Source organism: Nycticebus coucang, chromosome 24 (genome assembly GCF_027406575.1).
Source record: "Nycticebus coucang isolate mNycCou1 chromosome 24, mNycCou1.pri, whole genome shotgun sequence".
Lineage (NCBI taxonomy): Eukaryota > Metazoa > Chordata > Mammalia > Primates > Lorisidae > Nycticebus > Nycticebus coucang.
In genome coordinates this window covers 31,142,134-31,161,199 of record NC_069803.1, presented here as the reverse complement: position 1 = coordinate 31,161,199, position 19,066 = coordinate 31,142,134, and the positions used below count along the sequence as shown (strand labels likewise).

At 53.2% G+C, this 19,066-nt stretch overlaps 1 protein-coding gene across 1 annotated transcript in view; it reads right to left on the bottom strand.

Annotated features, from left to right (window-relative positions):
* SFRP1 (secreted frizzled related protein 1) overlaps window positions 1-9,245 on the bottom strand; it is a 38,937-nt gene extending 29,692 nt beyond the window's left edge. The window contains exons 1-2 of the mRNA XM_053578703.1: window positions 8,428-9,245; window positions 1,585-1,662 (exon numbers count right to left, since the gene is read on the bottom strand). Coding sequence (XP_053434678.1) covers window positions 1,585-1,662; window positions 8,428-8,971 — 622 coding nt within the window. The 5' untranslated portion in view covers window positions 8,972-9,245. The remainder of the gene's footprint in view (window positions 1-1,584; window positions 1,663-8,427) is intronic.
* Window positions 9,246-19,066: the final 9,821 nt, after the last annotated feature.

Genomic DNA, 19,066 nt, shown 5'->3' with positions numbered 1-19,066 from the left:
AGTAGACTAAATTTTTCACATAGGTGTCCTCTGAGAACACTGTCTTTCAGAACTTTAATGTGACTCTCCCGGATTTGCTAAAATGTCAGAGGGCCAGCTTCTCAAAGTTGGAGGAGGCAGGCAGGGATCCCTTCTAAAGCAAAACTCATCCCGTCTCAGGAAGCTTTCTCCAGCAAAGGGCCTGAATTTCCCAACTTCCACGTCCCTCTCTCCCTCCCTCCCTCTCTCTCTTTACAACACATACTTACATTTATTAAATTTATTTGGGGAAAGAGTTCTATCCTCAATCTATATCTATAGAGCCCAGAAAACACCGCGTACAGAGGCAATCATCACTAATAGACTTGAGTTGATCTTCCCCACCCGTGGAAACGGTATCTACACACAGCTCTGTGGCCATCTGCACCCAGCTTCCATCGCCTACCACCATTACCAATGCCCCTGAGAACAACCTGCTTAATGTACAATTCCCACCCTCCACGTGCGTGTGCTCCCACATACCTGCTCCTTCACACACGCTCTTATGGCACATGACCTTTGTGTCCTTTATCATGTTTGCGTCAGTGAGAACGTGACCACTGTGCCTCTGAACGGACATGAAGACTCACCTACCTTTATGCTTTTCCTGGAAAGAATCCTGTAAGAAATCCAGTCTCAGGGATGCAGAGCAGGGATTATGAGAAACACATTGTAGTATGCTGAAAACTGGGCCTGGCTGAGCCTCTTCTCTGCAGCACTCGGGCAAGACAGAGGCCAGAGAGAGGGAGTGGCCAGCCCTCCAGGAGGGGAAGCTGAATGCAACTGGGGCAGATCCCAGGGACCGGTCAGGGATGGTCCCCTATAATGTGACCCTCAGGAGACCTAAATTCCCAACACCCTGGGAGTCTCTCCTCTGATAAAAGGAACTATAAACGGTATCCCGCAAGTGCCAATTTGGAATTCTCTTTTAACAGGGAATGATTTGGGAAGAAGAGAGAAAAACCACACTCCTGTGGGGATGTCAATTATCTTTGCTTAGAATGGCAGTTCTCAACCTGTGGGTCGCAACCCACAGGAACTGTATTAACGGGCCGCAGCATTAGGAAGGTTGAGAACCACTGGCTTAGAAGAAACTAACTGAGGACCCTCTTCTGAATCTCTTGAGTGTTGGAATCCCCCTCCCTGGAAACGCACCCCGCCATGTACCATTTAAACCCCAGGCTGAGTCCTGCTGACATCCAGGGGTGGAGATGAAAAAGGGCAGTCCAGAGAGAGCTCTGGGGAGAAGGAGGGGACTGTAAGCTGCCACCCCCCTCAGCCCCTCTCCACCCATCCCTGTGTCAGCTGCCCCCCACTCCTAGAGAGGTCCCCAGTAACCTGTCTAGTGATGCCTCATGCAGAAGAATGGGGGCAGTTTGACTTTGATAAAAACCGGTCTGTTCTCAACCCTGCCTGGTCTTCCCCTGCCTGAAAAAAGCAGCCCACTTGGAGAGAACAGGGAAGGGGACATGATGCTCTAACAGGACGCAGCAGGGCTCTCTGCTTACTGGGGATACAGACCAGGAGAGGACAGACACCCCAGGGCCACCAGGCACGCTCTCTTACCAAACTCGCTGGCACAGAGATGTTCAATTATGGCCTCAGATTTCAACTCGTTGTCACAAGGAGGGCAGACCGTTGTGCCTAGGAATAAAGGGGAAGGGACAGAAGCTGCAAGTTATGGCTGCGGTGGGGGACCAACCCCTGGGGAAGAGTCAGGAGATCTGAGAATGGAAAAGTTGGGCCCGGAGCCCAGGATCTAAAGCCATAAATGGTTTCTTGAAGCATTTTGAGCTGAGTTGTTGAATATGACACATTTAGCCAACACAATCTGACACTAGGTGAGGGCAGGTCCTGTGAAGTGTGACTCGTGGGGTGTTGTGGGCTCCTGGAAAATATTAGCTCATAACCAAAAAGACACATTCCAGTTGTGTGCATCCTGTCCTGTCTCCCTCTTCTGTCAATAAACCCTCTAATTCCTGCCCCCTTTTACTTCCAAACTCCCAGGACAGCTGACCCATCTGATCAGCTCCCCAGAAGCATCAGCCAGACTCCTAGCTCCAAGCCCAGGGCCCTGAATGCCCCTCTCAGAAGGGCTATTTGCAGTGGGAGCTCCTACCCGAGCAGGAGGCCAGAGCAGCCTGTGGGGGTGGGGCACTGACCAGAGCCACCAAATGGGAGGACAGGGCTGGACCTGGACGGGGAGGCCCTCAGAGGCCCTTTCATGGGTGGCTGTGAAGTGCTTTGAAGAGGAGGTGTAGTGGGCAGGCATGCTCACCCCGGGAGGCGGCCACCCCCAGGGGAGGAGACTTCTCAGACCAGGCAGAAGCCACCTCCAGTTGAGTTGCTGCAGAAGCAGGAGGGCCAGGCAGAGGGAGAGGGCTGGACCCAGGCTAGAGTGGCCCATCATCATCGTCACCCTCCTCATCTACCACGTAGCTGGGAGTTATCAACATTCAAGGACCGCTCAGCCCTGCACAGCTCAGGCTGTGCCAGACTTAAGCAGAAGAGCATGGGAGTCACTGGAGACTGCAGCTGAAGGGGACGCAGGTCAGGTGGGTCTGGAGACTGCAGCTGAAGGGGACGCAGGCCAGGTGGGTCTGGAGACTGCAGCTGAAGGGGACGCAGGCCAGGTGGGTCTGGAGACTGCAGCTGAAGGGGACGCAGGCCAGGTGGGTCTGGAGACTGCAGCTGAAGGGGACGCAGGCCAGGTGGGTCTGGAGACTGCAGCTGAAGGGGACGCAGGCCAGGTGGGTCTGGAGACTGCAGCTGAAGGGAACAGAGGCCAGGTGGGTCTGAAGACTGCAGCTGAAGGGGACACAGGCCAGGTGGGCCTGGAGACTGCAGCTGAAGGGGACACAGGCCAGGTGGGTCTGAAGACTGCAGCTGAAGGGGACGTAGGCCAGGTGGGTCTGGAGACTGCAGCTGAAGGGGACGCAGGCCAGGTGGGCCTGGAGACTGCAGCTGAAGGGGACGCAGGCCAGGTGGGTCTGGTGTCCTCCCCTCTCCACAGTGGCTTCTGCAGCAGCATCTTCCCCAACCCTATGCCAGCCCCCAGTTCAAGGCTGCCCTCTGGACACAGCTGGCCCGCAGACCTCTCCCCATTCCAAGCAGATCCCCCCATCTCCCAGGCCCAGCAGAGGCCACACCCTTAGTATTTACTGATAGACTCAGCTCCTGCCTCCACTCTGCACCCAGGACTTAATACTTTTCAGATTCTCAAGGCAGCAAGAACCACACTCCAAGCAGAAAGTGGCGAGACTATCCTTAGTCCAAATGTTGGAAATCAGCTTTGCACCAAGAACTTGAGATGGGGTTCTGGAAGTAGGGTTTCTGATAGAGGAAAAAACTTACCCAGAATTTTGCATTATGGTTTTTGCTTCCACGGGTAGAAGGGAAAAAAGACGTCCCTTAATATGGAAAGAACTATGTCAACTATACCAGGAGACTGAATTGTACTTTTGGATTTTCCTTGGTTAGGTTATCAAAAATAAAAATCAGAAGTTACCATGTCGCAAACTTCTACCAATGTAATCTTCACCAAACAAGAAGCAAGGTCTGAGGCAAGGCAATCAGAATTTAAAGGCCACACCTCCAATCTGCCACACTGTGTCTCCTCCAGGCACTCAGAGCTCCCTGACCTGGTGGGTAGCAAGGGCTTCGCACATCACAGGGGTGTTTTCCTTCTCCCACCAATTACATTTGGACCTCACTGCCTCTTAGAGTGGGAACAGCTCGTGGTGTGGGCTCTGGGAGTTTTCAGCAAGGCTCTCTCCCATCTCGCCTTTTCTCCAGGCCGGATCCAGAGCAGCTGATCCACAGAGAGGAGCAGAAAGTACAGCTCAACCTTCACCTGGCCTGCCCGGTGAGGCCTGCAGCCTTGACCTGGCCTGCACGGTGAGTCCTGCAGCTCAGCCTTGACCTGGCCTGCACGGTGAGTCCTGCAGCTCAGCCTTGACCTGGCCTGCACAGGGAGTCCTGCAACCTTGACCTGGCCTGCACAGTGAGTCCTGCAGCTCAGCCTTGACCTGGCCTGCACGGTGAGTCCTGCACCTCAGCCTTGACCTGGCCTGCATGGTAAGTCCTGCAGCCTTGACCTGGTCTGCACGGTGAGTCCTGAAGCCTTGACCTGGCCTGCACGGTGAGTCCTGCAGCCTTGATCTGGCCTGCACGGTGGGTCCTGCAGCTCGGCCTTGACCTGGCCTGCACGGTGAGTCCTGCAACCTTGACCTGGCCTGCACGGTGAGGCCTGCGTCCAGCCTTGACCTGGCCTGCACAGGGAGTCCTGCAGCTCAGTCTTGACCCGGCCTGCATGGTGGGTCCTGCAACACAGCCTGACCTGGCCTGCACAGTGCATCCTGCAGCTCAACCTTGACCTGGCTTGTACAGTGAGTCCTGCAACTCAGCCTTGACCTGGCCTGCATGGTGCATCCTGCAGCTCAACCTTGACCTGGCCTGCACGGGGAGTCCTGCAGCTCAGCCTTAACCTGGCCTGCATGGTGAGTCCTGCAGCCTTGACCTGGACTGCGTGGTACGTCCTGCAGCCTTGACCTGGCCTGCATGGTGAGTCCTGAAGCTCAGCCTTGACCTGACCTGCACGGTGAGTCTTGCAGCCTTGACTTGGCCTGCACAGTGAGTCCTGCAGTTCAGTCCTGACCTGGCCTGCAGGCCACCTCCCTCTGCAGCAGAAATCCACCCTGTCGTCCCTCTGACAAGAACTGAATCAGTGTTTTAAAGTGTGTTTAACATAACATTTAAAGCAATGAACAATAACTAAAAGGTTTTGTGTTTTACTAGCAGTTAAGAAGGAATAAAGGAAAGAGACTAACTCTGAAATTAGTATTAAGTGAATTTTGTTTAAGTTTTTATTTTTTCAAATTAATATGAGGGTACAATTTTTAGGTTACATTGTTCTCACTTCCAGGGTAACAGTACATTTTAAGTGAATTTTTTTTAAATCAATGCACACACATAATCTTCCTCCCTCCCTCTGTTCCCCCACCCTCTACCTCTCTGCCCCCCAACCCCTCTCTCACACACACACACATACACAGTCTCCCTGAGCCTTGAAAAACCAAGACGGGACCCTGAGGAAGGTTCTCTGGGTAAGTGAGGGCACTGAGGCCTCTGTAATCTGTGGCTAACACAGCCAGGCTGACCTAACACAGACATGCCTAAACAACACGATGAAAACAAACGTGCTTGTTCACACAACCTGAATCAGTAAAACCTGGCAGAAAAGGGGAGCAACAATATATCAGCCTGGGGATTTACAGGTGTAATGGAACTGCCAGATTTAGAAATAACTCTCCCAGAAAAAGAATGATTGTCTCTTCCAAAACAGAGGCTGGTGTGGCAGAGGCACCAGCCTTGGGGGGGGGGGGGAGGGCGGGAATAGATTTTTACTCATCTCTATTATCAGGTTCACCCTTAAGAACACACAGCGTGGGGCCGGGCGCAGTGGCTCATGCCTGGGAGGCCAAGGCAAGTGGATTGCCTGAGCTAACAGGTTCGAGACCAGCCTGAGCCAGAGCAAGACCTCGTCTCTAAAAAAAGAAAACAGCTGGGCATTGTGGAAGGCACCTGTAGCCCCAGCTACTTGGGAGGATGAGGCAAGAGAATTGCTTGAGCCCAAGAGTCTGAGGTTGCTGTGAGCTACGACGCTATAGCACTCTACTGGGGGTGACAAAGTGAGACTCTGTCTCAAAACAAAACAAACAAAAAAAAACATAGCGGGGTGGCACCTGTGGCTCAGTGAGTAGGGCACCGGCCCCATATGCTGAGAGTGGCGGGTTCAAACCCAGCCCCCGGCCAAACTGCAACAAAAAAAACAGCTGGGCGTTGTGGCAGGTGCCTGTAGTCCCAGCTGCTCGGGAGGCTGAGGCAAGAGAATCACATAAGCCCAAGAGCTGGAAGTTGCTGTGAGCCGTGTGACGCCACGGCACTCTACCCCAGGGCGGTACAGTGAGACTCTGTCTCTACAAAAAAAAAAAAAAAAAAAAAACACATAGCGTCAGCGGCCCATTAAGGAGGTAATATGTCCAAATGTATGAACAGAAACCAACCTAAATTACACAAAGATATGACAGTGCTTTGAAAATTCAGTTTAATTCTAAAGAATAAAAGGAATAAAGAATAAGTGAATAAAAGAGCAGCATGTGTGTGTACTTATTTTCATCTGAAAGTACCAATTCTTATGCCAGGGCCAGTTATAAGGACCAGGAGAGTTTGGTCAGTCTTCCAGAGGTCCTCAAACTTTTTAAACAGGGGGCCAGTTCACTGTCCCTCAGACCGTTGGAGGGCCGGACTATGGTTTTAAAAAAAAAAAATATGAACAAATTCCTATGCACACTGCACCTATCTTATTTTGAAGTAAAAAAACAAAACAGGAACAAATACAATCACACTGCCTCATGTGGAGTTTGAGGACCCCTGGACTCTTGACCTACGCAGCACCCCCAGTTCAGTGGCCAGGCAGCCTGGGGGGAGGTCAGATGGGCTCCCTCTCTCCCTCTCTGCAGTCCTGGGGAGGAACTGAGTGCCCTCATAAGGCAGAGCCACTCATCAGAGTCACTAATGGGAGGACTGGTCCCAAGACCCACTCTGGAATATTCTGTTCACTTCTCTTCTCTCTCTTCATTCATAACAGACCTGGTCTTGGGAGAGAGAAGGACAGAAGAGGATGGTAGACAGCCATGCTGAGGAGGGCACAGAAGGTGTCTTGGAGACAGAGATCATGGGGCTGCCCCTTGTACAACTGGGTGGGGATTGTCTCTCCTCCAGAGCAGGCACCCTATCCAGTGCCTCATCTGCCCCTGGGACTGCAGCCACTGTCCCGCAGCTCTTCCCCCCAAAGTCTCCATTTTATGGCCACTGACAGTCCCCAGAAAGAGAGTATCAGTGACCATCAGGAATGGGCTATTACTCAGCCAAAGCAGAGCAAAGCACAGCCTCACAGAGCCAGGCACAGCCTCCGCAGAGCCGGGCTGGGCTAACCCCCTCGCTGGCCAAGGAAGTGGCAAAGGGAAACCGTGCCGGCTGCGCAAGATGACCACACACTCCCGGGACACAGTGTTTTGTCTGCTCCAGGTAACTGCTCAGCTCTGGCTCTCAAAGAGCTGCGTGTCCGCAGAAAGTTAGCCCGGAAAGCAGAGGTGCCTCTCGCACCCAGCCCAGGACCCATGCCAGCCAATGCCGGTCACTTGGGTCCATCTCATCTCCTCCCTCCCTAGAATAAGCAGGAGCATCCAAAATCCCAGATGTTCCCCAGCCACACAGCCCTCACTTTGGGGAAGCTAAGCGACCCCACACTTCTGCTTTTAACTTCAATAATAGAGGTTAAAGCCACTTTAAGAACAGCCAAGGGTACAAGTAGCCCTTCTCTCTACCCATTGCCCCTTCCCCAAAAGGCCCTGGAAAGCCAGCCCTGTCCTAAGTACACCTGGGGTACAGCTCCCCAGCCCAGAGCCCCAAATCCGCTTCCCTAGAATTCCAAGTGGAATTCATTCCTACAGAAGTTAGGCCACCAGCTGGGGTTTTCTGGTTTTGTTTTACCTCTCCAGGACTTTTTTCTTTTTCAGCCCCGAAGAATTTCCATTTAAACAGAAGGGGGTTCAGAGAGGAAACTCAGGCCATTCCCCAAGCAGTTAGGAAAGTCTCGGATTGCGAGTTGAAATCCCCCAGGAGGTGATGAACAATGAGCTAATTACATTTTTATCTTTCTAATTACCTGAGGATTTGTGTAAATGAGAGAAGCCGTGGGGGACCGGGAGCGGGTAAGAAGGGACTCTCCTGGCTGAGTGCAGCGCAGTTACCTTGCCTGGGCCGAGGAACAGAAATCCCCACCGTTTCCACTTTTCTTTTTCTAAGCCAGTTCTGCAGCAGTCCCAGGGCTATTTGGTTTAATGGCTAACTGCAAAAAGAGTTGTTTATTTTTTTTTAAGTTTTCATCAAACCTATTAAAATAAACACAGCAGCGCCTAGCATTCCCTCGGCATTTTTGAGCGTCCTACATTGGGGGGTTTGGTTTCTTCCTCCTAGAGCACCCCAGTCTCGGATGTTAAAGACTTCCACAGGGATTCGGTGTCCCCCACCCCCACCTCCCAGAGGACAGGAACGCTCCAGGCTTTGTTCCAGGTTTGGAACGAGCCAGCCTGGACCCCAGAAGAGCCGCTCCCGGGACTAGACCGAGTGTCTGCGGGGCCGAAGCGCAGAACCCCGATCCGGGCCAGCCCCGCCGGGCAGCTGGGTGGGCAGAGGCGCTGGACGACACCCCAGACACCCCAGGCAGGGTTTGGGGCGTTCTGCACCGCGTGGGAGCCACCTCGGGGGCGCGTCCGACTCTGGCCAGTGGCGGGTGCCCGGGGCCGTCTCCAAGCCCCGGCCCGCGGAGGGAGGGGGCGGTCTTACCTTGGGGCTTGGCGGCTTCGGTGGTGTTGGGCGGGGTCATGGCGATGCAGACGTCCCCTTCGGGGAACTTGTCGCACTTGAGCATCTCGGGCCAGTAGAAGCCGAAAAACTGCATGACGGGCTCGCACGAGTCGCGCACGGCCTCGCAGAGCCAGCGGCACGGGTAGATGGGCCGGTCCAGGCAGACGGGCGCGAACAGCGCGCACAGGAAGACCTGCGTGCCCATGTGGCAGTTCTTGTTGAGCAGGGGCACCCAGCTGCTGGCCTGCTGCTTCACCTCGGCCATGGTCTCGTGCTCCAGCAGGTTGGGCAGCACCATCTTGTCGTAGCCCACGTTGTGGCACAGCCTCAGGTCCGCCGGGATGTCCACGCACTGCGGAGGCTTAGCGTAGTAGCGGGCGCCCTGGTACGCGCCGATGTCCGACTGGAAGCTCACGTAGTCGTACTCGCTGGCCGAGCCCGCGGCCAGCAGCCCGGCGGCCAGCGCCAGCAGCACGCCCGGGGCGGCCCAGCAGCGGCCCCCGGCGCCGCGCCCGCTGCCCATGCCGACTCGGCGGCGGCCCGGCTCCCACCACGTCGGGGCCAGCCCGGCCGCCGCTCGCGCGCGCCCCGCCGCAAACTTCCAGGGACCTCCCGGGACAAAAGGCGCCGTGCCCGGCCCTGGCGGGCTCGGCGGCCGCGCGCTGCTGCGGGTCTCCAGCCGGTGGCGGCCCTGGCGGGCGCTGGCGCGAGACTGCGAGCGAGCGGAGGCGTCCCGGCTCCCGGGCGCGGCAGCGACTCCCGCGGCGGCGGCGCTCGAGTGCGCGGGGCTCGGGCGGCCGAGCCCTCGGAGCCGCCCGCACAGCCAATCAGCGCCCGGCGGGGCGCGTCCGTCACCGGCGCAGGGACCAATCGCCTCCCGCGCGGAGGGTTCGCTCCGCCGGGACCGGACGCAGGTCAACACCCCTAAAAAACGCCACCGAAAATAAATAAATAAAAGGAGCCGGAGGAGAGAGGCGCGAGGAGGAGGCAGGAACGCGGGTGGGTGCAGAGAAGGCTCGGGGATGTCACGAACGTGCGTGGCCGGTTGGCAACGCGGGGATCCTCGGGAGCGCGTGCAAACCCACGGGATCATGAAGACTTTTTTTTACACTTTTTTCTAATTTCAAGCAGCAGCCCTCAGACTAGCGGCTCCGTCCCCAGTTCTGTTCTCTACAGCTACGCTGCAAAGGTCGTTTCCAGGCTCCCTGGTACCGAGGAGGGAGGAGGGAGTTCCGCCTGCAAACCCGGGGGCTCTGGCCGGTAGAGGCTCGAGGAAGGTGCAGGCAGGGCTGTATTTTGCTGTATTCGACGTCCTGTCCCATTCCTGGTGGAGCCAGGGATGGTGGCCCTTGTCGACACCGGTGGCGGCAGGTGAATGTTACTCCATGTGGCGGGAAATATAGTTTGCAAAGGTGTTAGCTTTGGGGAAATTTTTTTTAAGGTTTTGTTTTAATAAACTGTACTCGAGTCCCAGTTCAGCCGGCCGACAGCACGTCTGCGTGTGCGTGCACATGCACAGTGCCGGGTTTGTGGTGTGGGAAGCCCAAACATTGGAAACACATGGGCACTTATCAGCGTGGCTGTGTAAACACCAAGCAGGTCGCTCAGGCTCACGTGCTGCGCCCAGTGAACCTCAAGTGGAAACCAAGGGTCCCGTTAAGACAGAAACCGAAACGATGGTATTGCCCGAAGCACAGCTCAGCCGTCTCATCCAGCCCCTAGGAACAGAAGTGTCCCTTCACCCCCCACCTCCGAGATCCCGGGAATTCCTGTCGTTTCACTCCCGTGAGACAGAAGAGGGCCGAGCTCCAGAGGGCTGGGAGACGGCAGGGCAGGAAGCCTGCGGCTCTGCACACTTTGCGTCCTTAATGTGGTGGAGGGAGGCCGAGAAGGCTCCAAACTGTACCTGACAGGCGCCCCCAGGGGGCGAAGGGGCCACCGATCCCAGCGCTCAAGGCAGACCCCGTAGGAGGCTGGCCGGCTTGTTTATAAAGCTCTGGGGAAGCTTGCTTTGGACTCTGCAGACCTAATTTCTTGATGGACAGAATCCAAGTAAAACGACTCGAGTTTGTAAAGAAGCAGGGCTATTTTCTTAAAGCAATCATGCAAGGATGGAGATTGTGATTCCCCTGCGTGCACAGGAGGCATCTGCAGATGGGCACATTCTGTCGTTTTTTAGGCCAGTGGAAGGTGCCCTCAAGCCAGAGCCGGGTGAATGCGAGGAGAGAGAGAGAGAAAAGGGGAAGCAGGACTTTGGATGGACAAGGGTTAAACCCAAAACAGTTGGTAAGGGTCGACCTGCAAGGCAGAGGACGACATTCCTCACAGAGAACAGACCACAGGAGACCGGCCACTGTGTCTCAATTTAAGGGGCTTTTAGAGAAACGGGGTCCCTTCTCGCCTCAGACCAGCCCTTGGCCCCAAGCCAAATGTGGCTGTTTATTCACTGGGAAGATTGGTGGCTGAAGATAACATCCTCTGCCTCTGAACCCAGGTTCAGCTGATTGTTTGCAGTGTTCCCACATGGTGGGAGGACTTGGGTCTTTCTTTTTTTTTTTTTTTTTTTTTTGTGGTTTTTGGCCAGGGCTGGGTTTGAACCCGCCACCTCCGGCATATGAGACCGGCGCCCTACTCCTTGAGCCACAGGCGCCACTCCCAGGACTTGGGTCTTTCTACCATTAAAATTCTAGAAATCAGCTCAAGCAACTGTACCTCCACCAGGTCTGGAAGTCCCCGGGGCAGGAGTAAATCTCCCAAACCCACACATGTTGGGCACCAAGCCTATGTCTGCCCTTGGTCACCCCATTTGCCTGCTTAAACCCCCTGTGGTCAAACTGCTTTACAGATGAGCCTCCTGGCCCACTCCAGGGACACAGCTGTCTAGCGGTCACACCGAGTATGTTGGTGTAAGGCCCCAAAATCCCAAATCCAGGCTCCTTGTGGTTTCTCCCAAGGCCCAGCTGCAAAAGAAGGGCTCCTGGTGTCAGTGCAGCAGTGCAGTTTGATCCACACGCCGGCCGTTGTGGAGGGCCTGCCTGCCTGCTGTGGGAGGTTCCCAAACTGGTACCAGCACCAGGCAGATCAGCCTGGAGACTTCGTGTTTCAGGCACATGCAGTGTTTTTGCCCTTTTTCATACTGTCAAACATTTGCATTTCAAAGCTCCCCTTTCCAGCTCCCCTTTCCTGATGGCAAAAGCATGTGTGCATCTGTGTGTACACAAGAGAAAGTTCTAGAACAAAGGCTGTTTAAAACATACAACTGGCACGACAGAGTTTCCAGAAAACAGGGTTCCTGAGTCTGAGAACTGTGGGCCAGGAAATACATCCTCCCTCCTTCCTGAATGGTTGAAATAAATAGGGATAAACTATAACTTTAAACCCAAGTTCCTCATTTCAAAACCAGTTGTGATTTCCCCATACTGCCAGGCGGTTGTCCATGAGAACTGCAGGGAACTTCCCTGTTGCTTCATCACAACAACTTGAAGAGGCATTTTTAGTTTCTAGTTGCCCAAAGCTGACAGTCAGGCCACCACAAGGTCACCCAGGGCCCCACAGGTGGCATCGTTCCTCCCCAGAGCTCCTTCCTGCCCTCTCCTAGGAAACTGGAAAGGGGGAGGCTGCTCAGCACTGCTGTGGGGGTTCCTATTCGTGGCTGGGTGGCCGTGGGTCAGGCGTGATGCAGAGAAAAGCCCTCCAGCCCACAGTCAGGAGACCCGGGACGCGGCTCCTGCTCTGCTGCTAACACACTTCACGTCTCCAGCCCTAGCACAGTCATCTATAAGCAGACCTGCCAGTGCCTGTCCTTTATTACATGTTCCCTCATGTAATAAAGCACCTGCGTTTTCTAGGATCCAGGTCACTATGTTTTCAGTGAAGTCAGAAAGATTTAAAGTGGCATTCCCTGCAAGACATGGTAAAGCACAGTCATGCCCTTACTTGGACAAACTTCTTTTCTTTTCTGCCTCTGTGGATGTACAATCCTGGGAATGGGCTTTGGGAATATCCATAAAGAATCTTAAAATTCTGGAGTAAACCTGTAGTCCCAGCTACTCGGGAGGCTGAGGCAAGAGAATCGCTTAAGCCCAGGAGTTGGAGGTTGCTGTGAGCTATGTGATGCCATGGCACTCTACCGAGGGCCATAAAGTGAGACTCTGTCTCTACAAAAAAATAAAAAATAATAAAAATTTTGGAGTAAAGGCAATCCCAGCCTTACCTCTTCCCAGGGCAAACATCTCACTTTATGTTCTTGACAGCGGATAGCTGGGCATCCCTGTCACTTCTTTGGGACACAGGGGCCGCGTTCAGGGCAATCTACTAGAATGTTCTTCCTTCTGTGAAGGGAAACTCTGCTCATGTCACTTCTATCATCTCAGCACCAATTCCTACCCTAGTCAGCCAGAAATAGCCTTGGGAAAACACCCTCAGCTACCCCCCATCGGGGAGGCCATGGTCCATTCTCCGCCCCTCTAGTCAGGATGGGCCCGCCTGCCCACTCTCCACATGAGGCTTAACAATTTCTCTTCATTTATTTCTATATTAATTTATATAGGAAGTGTCAATTTATATACCACTTTCTAGAAAGGAGGGAGCTAAAAATAAAAGGCATAATTGTTAGATTGTTTTTAAAATAGAAACAAAAATGTCTAATTGACTATTTCTCCAATTAAAACTTTCATGGCTCAGTGGCTCATGCCTATAATCCCGGAACTTTGAGAGGCCAAGGCTGGAAGATGACTTGGAGCCAGAACTTTCCAGACCAGCCAGGGCAACATGGCAAGACCCCCATCTCTTTAAAAAAAAAAAAAAAGAGCTGGGTGTGGGGTGTGCACTTGTAGTCCCAGCTACTCAAGAGGCTGAGGCAGGAGGATCTCTTGAGCCCAGGAGTTTGAGGTTATAGTGAGCTATGACAACACCCACTGTACTCTAGCCTGGGCAACACAGCAAGACCCTATCATAAAAAAAAAAAAAAACCTGATAGACACTTTGAGTGGCCATAGGAAAATGCCCAAACCTCAGTAAGATATCAAGATGTTGGCCTGCTAATTCTCCATGGCTTCATCTCTCAGCTTTCCTCTTGCCAACTCAGTCTCCAGTCTTGGGAAGGACTTACATTTACTTACTACTTGGTGCAGCAGCTTCCTGCACCTTGTGCCCTGTGCTCTCTGCACATGCTGTTTTTCTGTCTGCAATGCTCATCATCACCTTTGTACAAACTCCTACTCACAGGATTCCCAGATTAGCAAATAAAAATATAAGACATTCAGGAAAATTCAAATTTCAGATAAACAAGAAATCTTTCTAGGTGGGCGCAGTGGCTCACGCCTGTAATCCTAACACTCTGGAAGGCTGAGGCAGGTGGATCACTTAAGGTCAGGAGTTTGAGACTAGCCTGAACAAGAGTGAGACCCCCATCTCTCCTAAAAAAAAATAGAAAAATCTAGCCAGGCATGGTGGTACATGCCTGTAGTCCCAGCTACTCAGGAGGCCAAGGCAAGATGGTCGCTTAAACCTAGGAGTTTGAGGTTGCTATAAGGTACGATGACACCACGGCACTCTACCCAGGGGACAGACTGAGACCTCTTCTCAAAAAAAGAAAAAGAAATCTTTTTAGTATAAATATGTCCAAAATATGGCATACACTTAGACTATAAATCATTGTTGATCTGAAATTCAAATTTTACTTGGTGTTACATATTTTACCTGGCAAACCCACTTAATCATCCCTCCTCTGGACAGCCATGCCCAGTGTCCTCCCCACCCATAACTTTCCTCCACCTCCCTGGTCAGGTAAATTGTTCCCTTCTCTATGGGCACATTCTGTGTGACTATGAGCTTGAGAGAGAGAGAGAGCCGGGACCCTGGGTTTGCATCTGGCCTCCCCGGCACTGAGTACAATGCCACAGGTACACAGAGGGCCTGGGAGGCCTCCTCACTCCAATAAACAAATATGTGGTAGAGGGAGACCCAGTGCAAAACCCTCGGTCTTTGAGCGCTACACTCGTGTTGATTTTGCACTGAGAGTCTTGGGAACAAAAGCAACAAGCAAGCAGGAATAGATAATTCTCTTTGTCTTCAGGAAAGGAAATTCTTTTCAAGGTCTGAATCCTAAGGGATGTGATCGTTGGTGCTTTACATGGAGACTGTAAACAGAGTGTGGGGCTTTAGTACTGGCTCTCTTCCCATCCCAGAGCCAGCCCTGTGGACAGATGCCGCAGCCGACTCGCCTTTCCCCAGGGCCTGCACCAAGCAGAGAGCAGGTGGGCAGCTGGGTGCCGTGGCCAGTTCCGGGTGGACAGCAGAACTTCCTGGAACTCCCGCATGCGTAATCGTCTCACAGTCCCTACCGCTGTATATAAACAGGGGCTGGTCCCTAGAAGGCTGAGGTTTCTGGAAGCCTCAACAGCACCAGGCCGTGGGGAGAAGACCGGGCATGTGGGTGGTGGTCAGCAGTGTGGGACCTGGTGCCAGGCTCTGTCTTTGGTTCGGTGCTCAAGGCTTGGCTGGGACCAGGCACGGGCTTTTAGGAGCTGCCTTCCCTGCTGGGAAGTGAAAGTGAAGTGGCATAGGCTTCGGTGACTGGAGGCCCCATAAATCTTTCAGATCACTGCAGCAGCCTCGGAACACATTCGCCAAGGAGCCACGTGCATATTCACCTAACCTGTGGTGGCAGGCATGCCGCTCCTCCACCTTCCTCCAGGGCTCGAGCTGAGAACAACCTGGATGACAAAGTGCCCAAGAGAGGAGTGGGGGCATCCATCATGGCACTCCCCCTTTGCAGGACACCCTCCCTCTGCTCCCCAGGCCTCGTGACCGCAGTGCCCCAGAGCTCTCCTCACCTGGATGACACAGCTGCCCTCTGCCCTGGGAGAGGCGTTGCCTACCTCTCCTTTCTGCAGCCTTTCCTAGTCTGCACTCCACCTGTGTCATCATATCTGGCCCTCACAAAAAACCTCAGACCTGGCCAAGAAGTTCATTCCTCCCATTGACAGAAGACGTGGAGGTGCATGTGGTGGGACCCTGGCCAGAAGTCCAGCCACCAGAGCACTCTGGAGCTAAGGAGCACAGCCCCTTAGATTCCAAATCCCATTGCCTTTGTGCTAGACCTAACCTCCAGTCCCGGGGAGAGGAACCTGGGGAGCTTTTGGGTCAGTAACATCTCATTGTGAATTCCTCAACCAGACATTTTTCCAAGAAGGTGAATGTGGTTTTAAGAGAGACGGGTCTGAAGGTCCGGGGAGGGGCAGGAACTGCCTCATGGGGGTCCAGGGATTGGGAAGAAGAATAGGACAGGGCAGCCTGTCCCCTGCAGGACTTAGAGCAGGTGTTTGGGCCCGCTGCAAGGCATGGCGCTCGGCCTGTCCTGGGCTGACCACAGTGTCCTGTGTGGGCAACTTCTCACAAACCTGCATAACTGACCTGCCATCATGTGGCTGCCCAGGGGAGAAAAGACTGAGGGAGGCCCACGGGACAGAAAGGGTTATGGCCTCTCTAGGGGCTGGAGATCTTGAGAGCTCTGTGGCCTTTCCAGGGTGGTATTAAAAATATTTAAAACCCAGTATGGCGTGGTACCTTGGCAGCCTGGCAGGTGCATGCCAACAGAACCCTAGCACATAGGTGGTTAAGTGGATACAAGGTTTCCAGGCACGTGTCTCTGTGCCTGAGTGTGTGCTGTGCTCCCTGCCCAGATCCGTGGTGCAGCTGGCCAGCGTCTCCCAGTGAGGTCTCTGTATCTGTGTGGTTTTGTGTTCCCGTGCACCATGCTGTCCGAGCACCTCTCCTCAAGCACCCTTTTGCTTGTTTGCATTTCTGAAGTTCTAGAAGCTTCTTGAGTAAAGAAACTATACCTTTTTTGTCTTTGTATCTCCAGTGCCTGCCACAGAGTTAGTGCGTGGTCAATGTGTGATTGCCAAGTAAGCCGCCTTCACAAGACTGGTCTTACAACCGGGCTCTGACCAGTAGAAGTGGTAAGTAGGGCGCCCTGGACACAGTGCCAAACAGCTCTGCACACTGCCTGTCCCCTCTGTGGCCTGCCTGGAATTCAGATGTGATATTAGGAGGTTCAGCAGCTCTCTGGTGACCATGAGACCACAAGCCTGATGATCAATGCTGACAACTGGGAAAGACAGGAAGAGCTTGGGTCTCACATCAACCTGTACCAACCCGATGCTGCCCAGTCTGGAATTCTTATTAGGTGAGACCTACTATCTCTCTCCTTTACTTGTCTAAATCCAAAGTCATTTGGATTGTTCTCATGTAGTTAAAACCAAAGCTAACTAGTATGGATCTATGAATTCCTAACTAGTATGAATTTATGAATTCTCAGAACAGGCACTAAACTCAAAGGCTGCAGATTCTAATTTTTACTCTGTCCCACAACTTTGCTACTAAAAGGTGGTCCCCAGGCCAGGAGATCTCATAAGATAAGCAGGCTCTCAGGACTTCCCCCCAAACCTACACAACCAGAATGCACATTTTAGCAAGATCTCCAGGCATACCCTTGCACATTTAAATCTGGAGAAACTCTTCCATGTCCCTGGAAATTTGTATAGCTTCTCCTGTTTTAATTCCTAGAGCTGCAGAACACCCTTTCGTAAGTGTCACTGAATCTGCCACACCCACATTTCTCTGGGTCCCTCTATTTAGCCTCCCACTGGAAGGTTCCTAGGGATCCCCCACTTTTCAAAAGAGGGGACAGAGTCATAGAGAGGTCCCTCGGCCATTCCAGGCGCCAAACGTTTAACAATGAAATAAAGTGAAGTTCTTAGGCAGAAAAGGTGCACAAGGCTACTCTCTTCTGCTAAGGAAGCAGGTGCCTCAGGGAAGACGTAACTGTGTCACAAAGCAGAAGGACAGGCAGCAGTCAGGAGCTGAACAGGCCTTGCTTTCTGTCTTGTGGGCAGTAACACAAACAGAGGTGTAAGTGGAGACTTCCGTGATCTTCGGCGCACTCCATCATCTTTAATACCTGTCACTAGACAAACGTGGCCTTTTATAAAATCCTTCTAACACTGATGGTGCTACAAAAAAGACATACGTGAGCCTCCCCCACCCAGAAAAGCATCATTTGTTGTTCTTTATTTTTAACTGTAAGTCTGAACACCGAGTTGCTTACTATGCAGTACAAACCTCCATAAATAACACCGTTCCAGGCACAGCCGCTGAGCCATGGAGTGCTTTCCAAGGTCTGCGTCAGCTCCTCAGCCATGGAGGGTTTCCAGCCATTTCTGTCCATAAATATATTACTGGCAGCTTCCTAAATTGCTACATAATCCTTACCACTATCACTTACATTTTCTTTTATTGCCATTATCACTGGCACATGAGAATAAAATGTTCTTTCTTTCGTATCCTACATGATTTCAACTCCTCTAACTCCCAGCGTTGGGGTGTCATTTCCATCCCCACTGAAGGAAATGGTCTCCTCCAATTAATGAGTATTTCGGATTGGAGTTTAATTCCATCTTCTCTCTTCCTCTGACACGACTGTGGCCTGTAGCAGGCACTGTGTGAGCCGTGTCCTCCTGACTTGGTCAGCCAGGAGCCCACGGGTGCCTCTTAATCACTTGCTGTTTGTCCTGCCCTGTGCTGGGCTGGGCCAGGAGGAGGGAACCTCTGAAGTGTAACCCCTAATCTTGAGATTAGGGGTTACAGAGATGGGGAGGAGAGAGACCAGTGATAACAAGGCAGAGCGAAAACTGGGGTACATGGAGGTGAGACCAGGGGGCATCAGCCAGTCGGGACAGCGTGCGTCATTCCCGTGGACAGCTTCATCTGCCTGCCCATTGGCCAGAAACCCAGACTGAGGCTGCCAGGAAGCCCACCTTATTTTTTCTGCGGCGTTAGGTGTACAGAGATCCCTATCCTTCACAGGCCAGGATGGAGACCATGTTCATTCTCCTCCCCCCACCTCTGTCATGCAGGCTCCTGCCTTCTGATATCTCTCCCAAAGTTTAGGGATTGTTGTCAATGAGATTAAGCCCATTTGTTATGGGTGAAGGGGGTGTGGTGTGGAACTGAGCTGGACAGCACTGATGTCCAAAAAAGGAAAGCAGTCTGAAGAGTGAGCTCACCCACCCGGGGCGGGGAAATCACCTGCCAGCTCTCTGTCTTGTTAGGAAGGGCTCCGGAGCCAGAAGGCTGGCTGTACTCACCTTCCCGCCCGCCTTGGCCGAGTTCCCCTTCAGGTTCTCCAAGGTGAAGGAGAGTGAGGATGGAGACTTAGTTTTGCAAAACACAAGGAGCCAGAGGTAGCGACCCAGAGATCCGCACAAACCTCCTTTGTACTTACCAGGGTGTGGGCGAGGCTGCGGCTGGGCAGCGGGGGCCCTCTTCTGCCTGCTCTCCTGGCGTCTTATTCCTCCTGGGCCGGCATTGCTGAGCCTGAAACGAGACTTGCATCCTGCTCAGAATGAGTCCTGTGACCCTCGTGTCCTCTGGAGAAGGAAGACTCCTGGCAGGGAAATGGTTACAGAGGAGAGAGGGCTGCAGACACCAATGGCCTGATGGTTCGGGGAGGTCCAGGCCACCAGCCCTGTCACAGAGAAGCCACCAGTGCCTCCTACCCTCTGCTGGCACCCAAGGCATCCCGGGGTCCTGATGCTCCTTGCTCACTGCTGGC